Below are 17,285 nucleotides of genomic sequence, written 5' to 3' on the forward strand. Positions count from 1 at the left end.
CCAAAATCTGGAGGACCAGTGAACCTCTCTTAGCCTGGCCTGTACCCTTTGATCCTACCAAGAGCCAAGGCATAAAGGCCTGATTCCAGCCAACATAGCTCTGCTGGTTACTGAGGCATGCGGACCTCCAAACCACAACAAGGGTGTGGTCCTTTTGGAGGAGCTTAGCTACTAACTCTTTCTACTGACAGGAGAAGGGGCAAAGGTGCTTTGGGCAGATGGCACTTGTTAGCCGTGGTTGGCAGCTCATCTAGGAGAAGGAAAACTCTGATCTCAAACTTCCATTGCCCTCATGGGGAAGGCTTCAGGAGTAAGCCCCGAGGAGTCCTTACGACAGTCATACGTTGAGGTCAATGCTGACTGGCAACTCCTGTGACACTGCTGGTGCCAAACTGTATCGACCTCTGCCAATCCTTTGGATTCATCAGCTGCGTGGAGAGGGGGAGTCTGCTGCATGGGCAGCAACTTGCTCTCCATGTCGTACTGCCCTGGCTAGGACACAACATCTATGGATGATTCCGAACAACGGAGGGGCCTCCTCTTGGCTGATGGAAAGTCTGTTTGTTGTCACCAGATCTTGCAATTACCTGTAGATGAACTCAGCCTCGCTATCTTTCTTAATTTTGAGATACAGTGATAAATAAGGTAATTAAAAGATTCATTTCTAATTTCTCAAAGATTACCGAAACATAAATGATATGCCCTGTTGATGGGTCTCAACTGTTTCCTCCTCACTCTCGATGTTGTGTGACCTGTTTATGATTGTGTTGTGTTACTGGATCTACACTTTGCAGGACATACTACCCTTTGCCCTTGGAGCACTCCCCATCCTCGTGGAATTGGCTTATTATTGTCACATGTACCGAGATACAGTGAAAAGCGTGTCTTGCCTACTGTTCATACAGATCACATCATTGCTCAGTGCACTGAGGTAGAACAAGGGAAAACAATACCACAACACAGCAAAAATGTAAGCCACAAGAAAGTGCAGGGCAGTTCGACTTAAGGAGCAAGGCCACGGTGAGGTAGATTGAAGGAGTGCTGCCTCAGAAAGGGGACACCCATCATTAAGGACCGCCACCACCCAGTTCTCCACTCTATCTAGGCCTTTAAATATATGATAGGTTTCAATGAGATTACCCCCCCCCCCATCCTTCTAAACTCCAGAGAATACAGGCCCAGAGCCATCAAACACTCCTCATATGTTAACTCTTTCATTCCTGGAATCATTTTCATGAGCCTCTCCAATGCTAGCAGATCTTTTTCTGGATAAGTGGCCCAAAACTGCTTATAATACTCCAAGTGTGGTCTGACCAGTGCTTCATAAAGCCTTAACATGACCTTGGCCTCTGGCTCTGTCAAGTAACCTAAACCATTCTGGTCACGAGTAATGTTTTCTTCACCTTTCTCAGTGACGTTGGATGTTTTCCCACATTAACAGTCCTACGTTGTAGAGATACAGTTGGTTATTGATGGGCTGTTGCTGAGTAACCAATCGCTTGTTTTCCAGACACGTCATAAATGAGCTAATAGACACAGAGCGACTCTACGTGGAGGAGTTGAACAGTGTTCTACAGGTAACCTCGCTGATGCCTTGTGTTGTCCTGATGTGATTGATTGATTTATTTAGAGTTACAGCACTGACCAGGCACTTCTGACCCAACGATCTGCATCACCCAGCAACCCACCTATTTAACCCTAGCCTAATCACGGGACAATTTACAATAACCAATTATCCCTATGTGGGAGGAAACTGGAGCAATCCTTCATGCCCACAGGAAGGATGTAGCGTCATAAAGTCATAGAAATGTACAGCACGAAAACAGTATCTAGTCAATACTGGACCACTTAAACTGTCAAATCCCATCAACTAGCACCGGGTCCATAACTCTCCATACCCCTACCATCCACGTACAGATCCAAACTTCCCTTAAACTTTGAAATCAAGCTTGCACACAGTCCATTCCACACTCTTACAACCCTCTGAGTGAAGAAGCTTCCCCTCATGTTTCACTTAAACTATTCATCTTTCACCCTTGACCCATGACCTCTGGTTGTACTCCCACACAACCTCCGTGGAAAAAGCTTGCTTGCATTTACCCGTTCGATACCCCTCATAATTTTGTATACCTCTATCAAATCTCCCCTCAGTCTTCTATGTTCCAAGGAATAAAGTCCTAGGCAATTCAATCTTATAATTCAGGTCCTTCAGACCTGGCAACATCCTTGTAAATTTTCTCTGTATCTTTCCTTTAGGTCAGTGACCAAAACTGCACACAATTCTTCCAATTAGGCTTCACCAATGTCTTATACAACTTCAACATAACATCCCATTTCCTGTGCTCAGTGCATTGATTTATGAAAGCTAATGTGCCAAAATATTTCTTTACGACCCTGTCTACCTGTGACGCCACTTTCAGTGAATTATGGACCTGTATTCCCAGATCCCTCTGTTCTTTCTTTCTTTTCAAATCTTTTTATTATTATTATCCAAAATTAACACGAGTACATCGAAATAAGCAACACTTACAATGTCTCAAGAAAAAAAACATTATTTTAAAGATTGAAAAAATTTTGGTGATTTAAAGAAAAAACCCCTACTAAGCAAGAAAAAGTGGGGGGAAAATCCCATTAGGTGTTCAACCCAGAGTCATGCGTCATACAAAAAGCTTCCAAAGATAAACATCAAACCGCCAGCAAGAAAAAAACACCAAAAATTTACAATTAGATCGTGGAGGAAATCTATCAATTAACTCAAATGATAATAACGAGCAAATGAACCCCATCTTTTGTCAAAATCAAACATAGGTTCAAAGGTTCGACTTCTAATTTTCTCCAAACTAAGACATAGCATCACTTGAGAGAACCATTGTGACAAAGTGGGAGCTGATGTATCCTTCCACTTCAACAAAATGGCCCTCCTAGCTATCAATGTAACAAATGCAATAACATGTTGGTCAGACAAAGAGATACTACGGATATTTTGAGGAATTATTCCAAAAAGCACAGTTAATTTGTTAGGTTGTAAATTAATTTTAAGTGCTTTAGGAATCGTCAGAAAAACTGACTTCCAGAACTGTTCCAGTACGGAACAAGACCAAAACATGTGTGACAGTGTAGCTTCAGATCCAATGCAGCAGAAAAAATATTTATAGGATTTTTGTGAATGAGACCATTCATAAGATTTCTCTTTACGCTGACGATTTATTGGTTTATATATCTAATTCTGAGGAATCTATTCCTGCCTTGCTAAAATTATTTAATAAATTTGGAGATCCCTTTGTTCTACCTCACTCCTCAGTGCCCTACCATCCACTGTGAAAGACCTACCCTGGTTGGTTCTACTGAAGTGCAACACCTCACACCTGTCTGCTTTAAATTCCATCTGCCACTTTTCAGATCACTTTTTCAGTTGGTCCTCACTGTCCACTACACCGCCGGTTTTGGTGTCATCCGCAAATTGGCTGATCTAGTTAACCACATTTCTATACAGATCATTGATATCGATGACAAACAACAGCGGACCCAGCACTGATCCCTGTGGCACACCAGCAGTCACAGGCCGCCAGTCAGAGAGGCAATCCCCTACTACCACATTCTGGCTACTCCCACAAAGCCAGTGTCTAATCCAATTTTCTACCTCATTTTGAATGCCGAACGACTGAATCTTCTTGATCATGTAAACAACATCCACTACCCTGTTTTCATCCACTTTCCTAGTAACTTCCTCAAAAAACTCTATAAGGTTGGTTAGACACAAACTACCGTGCACAAAGCCATTCTGACTATCAGTAATGTACAAACTTCTCACAGTGGATGCTGGAAATGAACTCTGAACTCTGACACTCTGAGCTGTAACAGTGTCATGCTAACTGTTGTATTACAGGGATTCCCCCAGTTGACCACAAATTTTCTACAGTACTAGTTAAGATCAAGATTATTTATTGCCATTCTTCAGAGCACGAGTATAAAGAAGAAATGACTGTTACTCCGGATCCAATGCAGCAGAAAAAAACACCGTATAAAGAACAATAAATATAAATATAAAACAATCCTATAAAACAGAGTGTACCAGTAACTGTTATATACACAGAGTGATTGTATGTTGATAAAGTGACGCTTGGTGATGTGTATGTAGTGGTAGTTGGGAGTGTGGAGGGTTGGGTTAGTGGGTGGAGGTGCTGATCAGCCTTACTGCTTGGCGAAAGTAACAGCTTTTGAGTCTGGTGACCTTGGTGTGGATGCTACATAGCCTCCTCCCTGATGGGAGTGGGACAAACAGTCCAGGAGCAGGGTGGTGGGATCCTTTATGATATTGTTTGCCTTTTGTCCAGCACCGTTATGTATGCATGTCCTTGATGGTGAGCAGGCTGGTTCCGGCGATGCACTGGGCAGCTTTGACTGCCTGTCCACCACAGCACAGTTTCCATACCAAATAGTGGGGTGGTGAGTTAGAACGCTCCGTTCTGTGCAGCTATAGAAGGTTGTGAGTATTAATATCATCAGGAAGCACTCAATTATCTGGAAGGGAGAGGAGCAAGAAAAGATTTATCAGAGTGTTGTCAGGACTAGAGGGCTGAGATACGGGGAGAGGTTGACCAGGCTGGGTTTTGTATTTCACCTATCATCGACTTGCATTTACCCGATCTATATTCCTCATAATTTGGTATAAAATCTCTCAATCTTCTACTTTCCAGGGACTTATTCAAGCATTCCCTAGAACTCTGTGCTATAGCTCTCATCTAGAGTGAGAAGGGTAAGATTTAAAAGGCACCTGAGGGGCAATATTTTCATGCAGAGGATAGTGAGAATACAGAACGAGCTGTCAGAGAAAGTGGTTGAGGCTGGTACAATAGTATCATTTAAGAAGCCTTTGGATGGTCAAGTTTAGTGTGGGGCTTGGAGGAATATGGACCAAACACAGGAAATTAGTACTAGTTGGGTGAGCACAGTGGATAGCGTGGACTGGTTGGCTAACGGGCCTGTATCCACACTGTGTTGCTCTGTCACAGAAGTTTTAAAAGCCACAGACAGCTATGTGGGGGATGGGTGATAGTCGTCCTGGGGAGTGAAGACCTCTATCGTTTACTGTTATCCATCCAATAAGTGAAGGGGGTATCTTGAAGACAAAGTGAGGAAAATTCACTCTTGCTTTAGAGTGAATTGTAAGATTTGAGGCAATAATTTAAGATTGGGAGCTTGTGCTCAGTCTGCTTTGGATAGGTGCTGGGTAGTGATTTACCGACAACGAGGGAAAGACCAGGTTATTTTCTCCGGAGCAGTGAAGGTTGAGGGGAGATCGATAGGTGTTTACAAGATAATGAGAGGCATAGATAGAGCAGACAGACAGTATCTTTTCCCCAAATGTCTATTACGAGAAGGCATGCACTAAAGGTGAGAGGAAGTAAATTCAAAGGAGATGTGAGGGGTAAGTTTTTGACACAGAGAGTGGCGGCTGCCTGGAATACACTGACCTGGGGTGGTGGTCGAGGCAGAAACATTAGAGACTTTTAAGAGGCATTTAGAGAGGCACATGAATGTGAGGAAAATGGAAGGATATGGACATTGTGTAGGCAGAAGAGATCTGTTAGCCATTTGATTACTAATTTAATTGGGTTAGCACAACATCATGGGCCAAAGGGCCTGTACCTGTGCTAGACTGGTCTGTGTTCTGTGTTGGTGGCATTTGCGTGCAGATTAGGAGATTAGTGTCCCAACACCAGTGGCAGGGTCCCACGTGAAGATGGTCATTGGGTGAACAGTAACAATTTCATGACAACTTCTGTTCTTTGTCTCTGCCTTGGCTTTAGAGGGCTTGATCTGTATTTGCAGGGTTATCAAGCAGAGATGGACAACCCCGTCATGATAGCTCTCATGCCTTCCATCCTGGAGAACAAAAAGGACGTGTTGTTTGGCAACATGTCACAGATCTATGACTTTCACAGCAGGTATACTTCGCTCTGTTTCTCTTTACAGACTGCAGCAGACATTTCATAGGGTAAAATTGCTTTTATTAACAGTTAATATCTTCACTAGAATTTTTCTCAACGATCTTCAAAACTGCATCACGATGCCAGAGAAAGTTGGATTCTGCTTCCTAGAAAGGGTAAATACCTTCTTCACCAAGCCAGTACATGGACCAACCTTTGTTTTCTAAAGCACTTTACTGTTTTGATATTTTCCACTCTGTCCTTCAGAGAGAGAACTTCCAGATGTATGTGAAGTATTGCCAGAACAAACCGCGCTCGGAGGATCTTTGGAGACGGTGCTCAGACTGCCCATTTTTCCAGGTAATGGATTATCAGAAACCGGTCTCAAAAATGGCACACTAGACAATAGACAATAGGTGCAAGAGTAGGCCATTCGGCCCTTTGAGCCAGCACCGCCATGCACTGTGATCATGACTGATCATCCGCAATCAGTATCCAGTTCCTGCCTTATCCCCATAACCTTTGATTCCGCTATCTTTAAGAGCTCTATCCATCTCTTTCTTGAAAGCATCCAGAGACTTGGCCTCCACTGCCTTCTGGGACAGAGCATTCCATATATCCACCACTCTCTGGGTGAAAAAGTTTTTCCTCAACTCCGTTCTAAATGGCCTACCCCTAATTCTTAAACTGTGGCACAATATGACACAATAAGCTAAGTGGTACAATTGTAGAGTGTGATTTGAAAGACGTATTTCTTATATTAAAGAACACAAGCTATTGAAGAGGTTTTTCCCTTTCCCTTTCTCCCATTATCCACTCTCTTTTTCTATCCAATTGCTTCTTCAGCCCTTTACTTCTTCCATCCCATCACCTCCCAGCTGCTTACTTCATCCCCGTCCCCCACCCACCTTCCTTCTCACCCGCCAACTTCTCCTCCTTCCCTTCCTCCACTTTCTTATTCTGGCTTCTGCCCTGTCCTTTCCAGTCGGCCTGGAGTGCTGATCATTTGTTCATTTCCATAGTTGCTGCCTGACATGCTGGGTTCCTGCCGCATCTTGTGTGTGTTCTTCATTCGCTTCATCTGTCATGTCCATGGTGTGGTAGAAGGTGGTTGTAAAGGCTGATATATTAGGGACATTTAAGAGACTCTGAGATAAGTATTGGATGGATGATCAAAAAATGACAGGCTATGTGGGAGGGCAGGATTAAAATGATCTTACAATAGATATGGTCTATGGTCAGCACAGCATTGTGGGCTGAAGGGCCTGTATTGTGCTGTAGTGTTCTATGATCTATGATGGCCAAAGAGAACTGTGTGTTGAGAGCCTTGTCTCAGTCTCCTGTTTGGACCATGAGTTCCAGACCATCAGCCCCTTTGGATGGAAAAAATCCCCAAGATCACTTTGATCTTTGTATTCTCCGTCCAGAGGTACACCCTGCTTGCTGAAAAAGAGAGAACTTTTTTCTCTGAGTGGTCAAGTGCCCTCATAATTTTATGCACCTTCACGAAGTCTCTTCTGAGACCTTAACACAGGAGCAGAATTAGGCCATTTGGCCCATCGAGTCTGCTCCACCATTTCATCACGTCTGATTTACTATCCCTCTCAACCCCATTCTCCTGCCTTCTGCCCGTAGCCTTTGATGTCCTGACTAATCAAGAACCTATCAACCTCCACTTCCAATATACCCAATGTCTTGGCCTTCACAGCCGTCTGTTTTAGACTCCCCTACCATAGAAAACATCCTTTCCACATCCACTCTATCTAGGTCTTTCAATATTCAATAGGTTTCAATGAGATCCCCCTCATTCCTTTAAACTCCAGTGGATACATGCCCAGATCCGTCAATGCTCTTCATACATTCCACTTCCTCTGGCTTAAAGGAAGCAATCCCAGCTGAGAGTTTCCAGCCCTGGGAACGTCCTCTGCTCTCTCCCTTGGCTTCCAAAGTCTCGTAGGGCCAGGCACAGTCCTCCAGCTCTCTCTCACCTCTGCATCTTTTTCAGGAATGTCAACGTAAACTGGGTCACAAACTCGGGCTGGACTCGTACTTACTGAAGCCCATCCAGCGACTCACTAAGTACCAGTTGTTACTGAAGGTAGGTCAGAAAGGCACCCAGTCATACAGTCGTGGGTCATGACCCAAAAGAACGGCATGATCCCATCGTGCAAAGGAAGTCTGGGAAAGCAATCGCTGATTAGAGCTGAGGGAACCCTTTGGCCCTTCAGGCTGTTCTGACGTCATTAGACCACAGACAGTGTGTACGTTACCTTCAGAATCCGGTTTATTATCACTGGCATAGATGAAGTGTCATTTGTCGTTTTGTAACAACAAGACTAGTATTGGAATTGGAATTGTTACAGAGCCTTGGTAATGTAGAAACATAGAATTCAAAATTTAACAATTTAACTTTGCTGCTGTCTATAAAGAGTTTCTACATTCTCCCCTTGACTGCGTAAGTCTCTCCCCACAGCTGAAAGGTGTACCAGTCTTTGTAAACTGTCTGGTGATTAGACTAGGGTTAGTATTCATTTCAAGAGGTCTAGAATACAAGAGCAGGGATGTGATGCTGAGGCTTTATAAGGCACTGGTGAGGCCTCACCTTGAGTATTGTGAACAGTTTTGGGCCCCTCATCTTAGAAAAGATGTGCTGACATTGGAGAGGGTCCAGGGGAGGTTCACAAGGATGATTCCAGGAATGGAAGGGTTATCATACAAGGAAAGTTTGATGGCTCTGGGTCTGTAATCACTGGAATTCAGAAGGATGAGGCGGGTTCTCATTGAAACTTTTGGATGTTGAAAGGCCTAAACAGAGTAGATGTATAAAGGATGTTTCCCATGGTGGGAGAGTCTAGAACAAGAGAGCACAGCCTCACGATAGAAGGGCGCCCTTTCAAAATAGAGATAGGGAGAAATTTCTTTAGTGGTGAATTTGTTGCCACACGCAGCTGTGGATGCCAGGTTGTTAGGAGTTTTTAAGGCAGAGATTGATAGCTTCTTGATTGGACATGACAGGAAAGGTTACGGGGAGAAGGTCGGGAACTGGGGTTGAGGAGGAATGAAGAAAATCAGCCATGATTGAATGGCGGAGCAGACTCGATGGGCCTGATGACTAATTCTGCTCCAGTGTCTTATGATCTTCTGGTCTAAATACTCAAATTGCAAAAGAATATAACCGCGGCTGACGAGGGAAGTCAAAGCTAATGTAAAAGCAAAAGAGAAGGCATATAACAAAGCAAATATTAGTGGGAAGATAGAGGATTGGGAAGTATTTAAAAAGCTACCAAAAGCAACCAAAAGAATCATTAGGAGGGAAAAGATGAAATATGAAAGCAAGCTAGCAAGCAGTATCAAAGTAGATAGTAAAAGCTTTTTCAAGTATGTAAAAAGTAAAAGAGAGATGACATTGGATATAGGATTTATAGAATATGAGGCTGGAGAAATAATACCGGGGGATAAGGAGATGGCAGATGAATTAAATGAGTATTTGGCATCAGTCTTCACTGTTGAAGACCCTCTCAGTGTGCCAGATGTTGAAGGGTGTGACGGAAGAGAAGTGAGTGCAATTACTATTAAAAGGGAGAAAATGCTCAAAAATCTGAAAGACCTAAGGGTACATAAGTCACCTGGACCAGATGAACTGCACCCCAGGGTTCTGAAAGAGGTCACAGTAGAGATTGTGGAGGCGTTAGTAATGATCTTTCAAAAATCATTGGACTCTGGCGTAGCGCTGGAGGACTGGAAAATCGCAAATGTCACTCCACTTTTTAAGAAAGGAGGAAGGCAGCAGAAAGGAAATTATAGACCAGTTAACCTGAGCCCAGTGGTTGGGAAGATGTTGGAGTCAATTGTTAAGGATGAGGTTATGAAGTACTTGGTGACACAGGACAAGAGAGGACAAAGTGAGCATGATTTCCTTAAGGGAAAATCTTGCCTGATGAACTTAAGACCATAAGAACATAAGATATAGGAGCAGAAGTAGGCCATTTGGCCCATCGAGTCTGCTGTGCCATTGAATCATGGGTTCATCCAATTCTTCTAGTCATTCCAACTCCCCTGCCTTCTCTCCATACCCTTTGATGCCCTGGCTAAGCAAGACCTCTCTATCTCTGCCTTAAATACACCCACCGACTTGGCCTCCACAGCCACTTGTGGCCACAAATTCCACAGATTTACCACCCTCTGACTAAAGTAATTTCTCCGCATCTCTGTTCTAAATGGACGTCTTTCAATCCTCTTGTCCGAGACTCCCCTACCATGGGAAATAACTTTGCCATATCTAATCTGTTCAGGCCTTTTAACATTTGGAATGTTTCTATGAGATCCCCCCCCCCCCCATTCTCCTGAACTCCAGGGAATACAGCTCAAGAGCTGCCAGACATTCCTCATACGGTAACCCTTTCATTCCTGGAATCATTCTCGTGACTCTTCTCTGAAGCCTCTCCAATGTCAGTATATCATTTCTAATATAAAGAGCCCAAAACTGCACACAATACTCCAAGTGTGGTGTCACGAGTGCTTTATAGAGTCTCAACATCACATCCCTGCTCTTATATTCTATACCTCTAGAAATGAATGCCATTCATTGCAATCGCCTCCCTCACCACCGACTTATTGAAACTTGTCGGAATTCTTTGAGGAGATTACAAGTAGGATAGATGAAGGGGTTTCAGTGGATGTGATATATTTGGACTTCCAGAAGGCCTTTGACAAGGTGCCACACATGAGTCTGCTTACTAAGTTAAGAGCCCATGGTATTACAGAAAATTTACTGGTACGGTTAGAGCATTGGCTGATTGGTAGGAGGCAGCGAGTGGGGATAAAAGGATTCTTGTCAGGTCGGCTGCCAGTAACTAGTGGTGTTCTGCAGGGGCTGGTGTTGGGACCGCTTCTTTTTATGCTGTCTATCAATGATTTAGATGATGGAATAGATGGCTTTGTTTCCAGGTTTGCAGATGATACGAAGATTGATGGAGGGACAGATAGTGTTGAGGAAACAGGTAGGCTGCAGAAGGACTTAGACAGATTAGGAGAATGGGCAAGAAAGTGGCAAATGAAATGTAATGTTGGAAAATGCATGGTTATGCACTTTGGTAGTAGAACTAAATGTGCAGACTATTTTCTAAACAGGGAGAAAATCCAGAAATCTGAGATGCAAAGGGACTTGGGAGTCCTTGTGCAGAACACCCTAAACATTAACTTGCAGTAGAGTTGGTGATGAGGAAGGAAAGTGCAATGTTAGCATTCATTTCAAGGGGCCTAGAATCCAAGAGCAGGGATGTGGTGCTGAGGCTGCATAACGCACCGGTAAGGCTTCACCTTGAGAAGTGTGAACAGTTTTGGGCTCCTCATCTAACAAAAGGTGTGCTGGCTTTGGAGAGGGTCCAGAGGAAGTTAAAGAGGGCACAACTTCATGAAAGGGAAGCATCCATTTAAAACAGGGATGTAGAGAAATTATTTTAGCCAGAGGGTGATGAATTTGTGGAAGTTATTACCATAGGCATCTGTGGATGCCAGATCATTGGATGTGTTTCAGGCAGGGCTAAATAGGTTCTTGATTGGACACAACATCAACAGTTATGTGGAGAAGGCCGGGGAGTGGGGCTGAGGAGAGAGAAAAGGGATCAGCCATGGTTGAATATTGGAACAGACTCAATGGGCCGAGTGGCCTATTTCTGCTCCAATGTCTCATGATCTAGATCCTGCCGCTATCTATAACGCTTTGTACGTTCTCCCTGTGACTGTGTGGGTTTCCTGCATGTGCTCACAGTGGATGGGTAGCAGGTGTGTGGAATGTCCTGCCAGGGGTGGTGGTGGAGGCAGTGTGGCGCGTGGCCAAGTGGTTAAGGCGTTGGACTAGTGATCTGAAGGTCGCCAGTTCGAACCTCAGCCGAGGCAGAGTGTTGTGTCCTCGAGCAAGGCACTTAACCACACATTGCTCCTGCACGTTTATAGCCCAGCGGCTGCGGTTGGTGCAGTGTGGACAGGACAGGACAAGACAGGTACAGCAGAGGTGGTGAAAAGGCTCTCAGACACATGAATGTGTAATCAATGGAAAGATGTGAACGTTGTGTAGGCAGAAGGGTTTGGTTTAGTTGGATATTTTATAAATAATTTTATTTCAACAAAACGTCATGGGCAAAAGGCCTGTAGTGTCCAATATCATAAGAGAAATCCAGAGCAACACACACAAAATGCTGGAGAAATAAGCAGCTCAGGCAGCACCTATGGAGGGGAATAATCAGTCGGCATTTCAGGCTGAGACCCTTTATCAGGACTTGATGAAGGGTCTTGGCCCAATTGCCAACTGTTTTTCCCCTTCGTAGATGCTACCTGACCTGCTGAGTTCGTCCAGCGGTTTGAGTGTTTGGGGTGTTGCTCTGTGCTGTCCTCTTCGCTGAAGCTCTGCAAACCCTGCCCTCTGCCTCCCCCTTGTGGCACCTCCTGGTAAAGCTCTCCGGAGTACCAGAGGTCAGAGATGTGCAGAACTGGGTTACAAGCAGAGAGCTGGAGGAACTCCTCATGAAGGGCCTCAGACTAAAATATTGACTGCTTAGTCATTTCCATAGATGCTGTCTGACCTGCTGAGTTCCTCCAGCATTTTATATGGGTTGCTCTAGTTTTCCAGCATCTTCAGTATCTCTTGTGTTCAGGATCAGAATCACATTTATTGACACTGACTTCAAAGTTCAAAATCATAAAATTTATTGTGGTTATAACAGCAGGTATAAAATATAGTGTAAGTTACAATACAAATAATTAAGTAAATAGTGAAAAAGAGGAATATTGAAGTAGTGTTCATGAGTTCATGAACTGTTCAGAAATCTGATGAGGAGGAAGCAGCTGGAAGTAAATGAAAACATTGATTTTGGGTCTTCAGGCTCCTGTAGCTCCTCACTGATGATAGCAATGAGAAGAGGGCATGTCATGGGTGGTGAGTGATGGACGCTGCCTTCTTGAGGCACTGACTCTTGAGGATGTGCACGACGGTGGGGAGGGTCAGCTGGGTCTCCATGTCTTCACAGCCTCTTGCAATCCAGCGCAAAATCAGTTCTTGAACTTCCCAGTCCTGTCGAGTTCATCGCCTCCTGCCTGTGGTTTGAGGGAGTTGTTGACATATTTAAAAGCGGATGGAGCTGATCACTGATGCATGTTGCTGTGTATTCCGACAGGAGTTGTTGAAGTTCAGTAGCAACTGTGACGGATCCCAGGAGTTAGACGAGGCTCTGGCAGCCATGCTGAACTTACTGAAATCCGTCAATGATTCCATGCACCAGATCGCTATCACGGGATATCATGTAAGCACCTGTCTGGGCCATTTCCATTCATTAATGAAAATGATTTCAGTATGATTGATTACGCTTTTGTACACATAGCATAAGCAGTTGTTAAAGCATGATATTGGAAATATCGTACAGATTTGAACCTTGTTCCCCAGCACATGTTAATCTATTACAGGGGGCATGGCAGTGTACTGGTTAGCATAACACCTCCCAGAGTCATGCCACTGTCTGTAAGGAGTTAGTACGTTGTCTCTGTGACTATGTGGGTTTCCTCCGGGTGCTACAGTTTCCTCCCACATTCCAACATTCTTCTCACCTACCTAGCACTTCCCCGGGTCCCCTCTTCCTTCCCTTTCGCCCGTGGTCCATTTGCCTCTGCTGTCAGATTACTTCCTCTCCAGCCCTTGACCTTTCCTGCCTACCTGTTTCCTCCTATCACCTTCTAGCTTACCCCCTCCTCCTCACCCACCCCGACCTTTTTATTTGGGCATCTTTCCCCTTCCTTTCCAGCCCTGATGAAGGGTCTCGTCCCAAAACATCGATGTTTAATCTTCTCCATGGATGCTGCCCTACCTGCTGAGCACCTACAGCATCTGTGTGTGTTGTTTTGGATTTCCAGCATCTGCAAACTTTCTGAAATGTTCGGCTGAGGTTAGTGATTTGTGGGCATGCTGTTATGGCACCAGAAATGTGGCAACAATTGCCCACAGCACATCCTCGGACTGTCTTGGTCATTGATGCAAGCGATGTATTTGACTATATGCTTCAATGTACATGTGGCAAATAAAGCTAATCTTTTCCCCATCTTTCTCATACATTGGTCCTCTGTAGGTTACGTGCCTTCTTTCTGTTAACCTATCAGTAACTTTACAGTTTTGAACCTCCTGTCAAAGAAAAATTGTTGGCAAATTGGAGAGCGTGCAGGGGAGATGTATGAGGACTGGAAATGGAATTGGTTTATTATTGTCACATGTATTGAGATATAGTGAAAATCTTGTCTTGTATACTGTTGATACAGTTCAGGTCCTTACACAGTGCATGAACTAGAACCCAGTAAAACAATAACAATGCACAACAACACGTAACAACTACTGAAAAGTGTGGTGCAGGTAAATGATGTGCAAGATCAGAATGAGATTGATTATGAGGCCAAGAGTCCACCTTATCATACAAGAGGACCGTTCGAGAATCTGGTAACAGTGGGATAGAAGCTGTCCTTGAGCCTGCTGGAATGTACTTTCAGGCTTTTGTATCCTCTGCCTGACAGGAGTGGGGAAAAGAGAGAATGTCTGGGGTAGGTGGGGTCTTAAGTTTTGCTGGCTGCTTTACCGAGACAGCGAGAGGTAGAGACAGAACGCAGAGGGGAGGATGGTTCCTGTGCTGTGCCAAACTCAAGGGCCTGAATTATAGGGAAAGGTTGGAAATGCTCCTGTTTTCTCCCACATCCCAAAGACGTACAGGGTAGTGTGTTAATTGGTCATATGGGTGGAACTGGGCAGCACAGTCTTTTTGGGCCGAAAGGCCTGTTTCCGTGCTGTGTCTCTAGATGGGAATAGATAAAATATACTGTCAAATAAACTCTCCTCTAGCTTCCAGCCAGGTAGAGCTATTGATTATAACTGAAGTTTTGGTGATAGACTCTGCCATCTTCATCTGGAATGATGCATCATGCTTCAGGCATCATCCCTGAAGAAGAAGGCGAAGTTTGTCACTGAAATGTCGATCATAATCAATACCTGTACCCGAATGGAAGTCTGAGAAGAGATTATTCACCATATATGCCGGGAAAGAATTAGATCCTTCTTCAAGATATACTGTGATTGCTGGAGAAAATATCTCAATTCACAATTAATGTGGTGTGTGCGCTGGTGGTTGTCAGGGAAACCTGCAGGAGTTTGGGCCAGTGCTGATGCAGGGATCCTTCAACGTCTGGATAAATCACAAAAAGGGGCCGACCAAGATGAAGGACCTTGCACGCTTCAAGCCCATGCAGCGCCACCTCTTCCTCCACGAGACCGCACTTGTGTTCTGTAAGAAGCGAGAGGAACACGGCGAGGGCTATGACAAAGCACCCTCCTACAGCTTCAAGCATTACCTAAAGGTAAGGGGACAATGCTGTTCTTCTCTGGTGCTGCTCTGTAGACTCTGTCTTCCTGCATCCTCGGCTTCTATCGCATTTCTTTATCTTTCTGAAAGATGCCTGCAAGAAAATGAACCTTATGGTAGTATACGGTGTGAGAATCGGGTTTAATATCTCTCGTGTATGTTGTTTTGTGGCAGTAGTACAATCTAATACATGATAATAAAGAACTATGATAAATAATAGATTACAATGGATGAATATAATGGAGCGGGTTGAGTTTACAACTTTCTGCAGCTTTTTCCAATCCTGTGCAGTGGCCCCTCCGTATCAGATGGTGATGTTAGAATGCTTCAGCAGTGTATCTGTAGAAACTTGCTAGAGTTTTCGATGACAAACCAAATCTCCTCAAGCTCCTAATGGAATATAGCTGGTGCTGTGCCTTCTTCATAACTGCATCAATGTTTGATTCGTATCATTGTGATTCTTGTACAACAGAGATCTCGTGCCGGAAAACAATGTTATCTGTTGTGCTTCTCTTGGCAGATGAATGCTGTTGGCATCACTGAGAACGTGAAAGGGGACAGCAGGAAGTTTGAAGTTTGGTATACTGGGAGAGAGGAGGTGTATCTCATCCAGGTTTGTCTGCTACTCATAGCTCCCCGAATGCATTGGAAGGGGCTGACCAACCTCCACTCCATGTGTGGAGGAAATTTGCTGCTTCTGATAATTCAAGTCAAGGACAAGAGCATCTCTGTCATTTACTGCGCATCCAATGTGGCCCAGGAGAAGGTGGTTGTGTCCTGCCTTTCTGAACTTCCCAGTGGAGGTGCCCCTGCAGCATTGCAGGGAGGGAATTCCAGGCATATTAGTTTATCATTGCCACATGTACTGTGAAAGTGGGTGGTGGGGTGGAGATACGTCTCTGTCAAAGGAGGTGTAAAATGCTGCTTCCCTCTGCTTGCCTGCAGGTCACCTTTAGACAAAGTGTAGCACCTTCCTCCCCCCTCCCGATCAGGGTCACGTGAAGCCATGGGGACGGGTGGTGGATGGTCGTATGAACAGCCAGTGCATATCACAAGTACAGGTTATGTGATCACTGACACCAGGCAGACAATCTCTGAAGAGTATTGATAATGGCTGGGGTCACCCGTCTTGTAAAGACACTGCCCAGAGGAAGACAATGGTGAGCGGCTTGTGTAAAAAAAAAATTACCAAGAGCAATCATGGTCATGGACGGTCCACGATCGCCCAGGTGATGGACGGTCCACGATCGCCCAGGTGATGGACGGTCCGCGATCGCCCAGGTGATGGACGGTCCGCGATCGCCCAGGTGATGGACGGTCCGCGATCGCCCAGGTGATGGACGGTCCGCGATCGCCCAGGTGATGGACGGTCCACAATCGCCCAGGACCTGCTAGTGTGCGTGAGAGAGTGTGGGAGGGAGGGACGGGGCTTGTTTTACTGTTGCTGTTTTGTTGTTGTTGTTTTTGTTGCTCTGCTGAACACTGTGGGCATAATATGTTGGCAGTGGACTGTGGCAACACTTGCAGGCTGCCCCCAGCTGATTGGTAACAGAGATGACACGTTTGACTGTACATCTCCATGTCACAGTGGCGTAGCGGTTATCTCGATGCTGTTACAACTCATGGAGTTCTAGTTCGGAGTTCACTTTCGATGTCATCTGTAAGGAGTTTGTATGTCCGCCCCATGAATGTGTAGGTTTCCTCTGGGTGCTCTGGTTTCCTCCCGGTGCTCTGGTTTCCTCCCACAGTCCAAAGACATACGGTTAATTGGTGATTGTCAATTGACCAGTGACTAGGCTGGGGTCAAATCGGTGGGTTGCTGAGTGATGTGGCTTATTAGGCAGGAAGGGCCTGTTTGGTGTAGTATCTCTAAAGAAAAAAAAAATTAATTAATCTTTAAAACAATAAATCTTAGATTTTAAAATTTTTACAACTTTGAATCTTTAATTCCCTGTTACCTGTGACT

General features: G+C 44.7%; 1 protein-coding gene across 1 annotated transcript in view; it reads left to right on the forward strand.

The window, feature by feature from the left end:
* mcf2a (MCF.2 cell line derived transforming sequence a) overlaps positions 1 to 17,285 on the forward strand; it is a 182,952-nt gene that overhangs the window by 145,617 nt on the left and 20,050 nt on the right. The window contains exons 15-22 of the mRNA XM_072269779.1: positions 1,511 to 1,577; positions 5,833 to 5,948; positions 6,037 to 6,106; positions 6,198 to 6,290; positions 7,936 to 8,028; positions 13,103 to 13,228; positions 15,093 to 15,314; positions 15,840 to 15,932. Coding sequence (XP_072125880.1) covers positions 1,511 to 1,577; positions 5,833 to 5,948; positions 6,037 to 6,106; positions 6,198 to 6,290; positions 7,936 to 8,028; positions 13,103 to 13,228; positions 15,093 to 15,314; positions 15,840 to 15,932 — 880 coding nt within the window. The remainder of the gene's footprint in view (positions 1 to 1,510; positions 1,578 to 5,832; positions 5,949 to 6,036; positions 6,107 to 6,197; positions 6,291 to 7,935; positions 8,029 to 13,102; positions 13,229 to 15,092; positions 15,315 to 15,839; positions 15,933 to 17,285) is intronic.

This window comes from Mobula birostris, chromosome 10, assembly GCF_030028105.1.
Source record: "Mobula birostris isolate sMobBir1 chromosome 10, sMobBir1.hap1, whole genome shotgun sequence".
NCBI classification, from domain to species: domain Eukaryota; kingdom Metazoa; phylum Chordata; class Chondrichthyes; order Myliobatiformes; family Myliobatidae; genus Mobula; species Mobula birostris.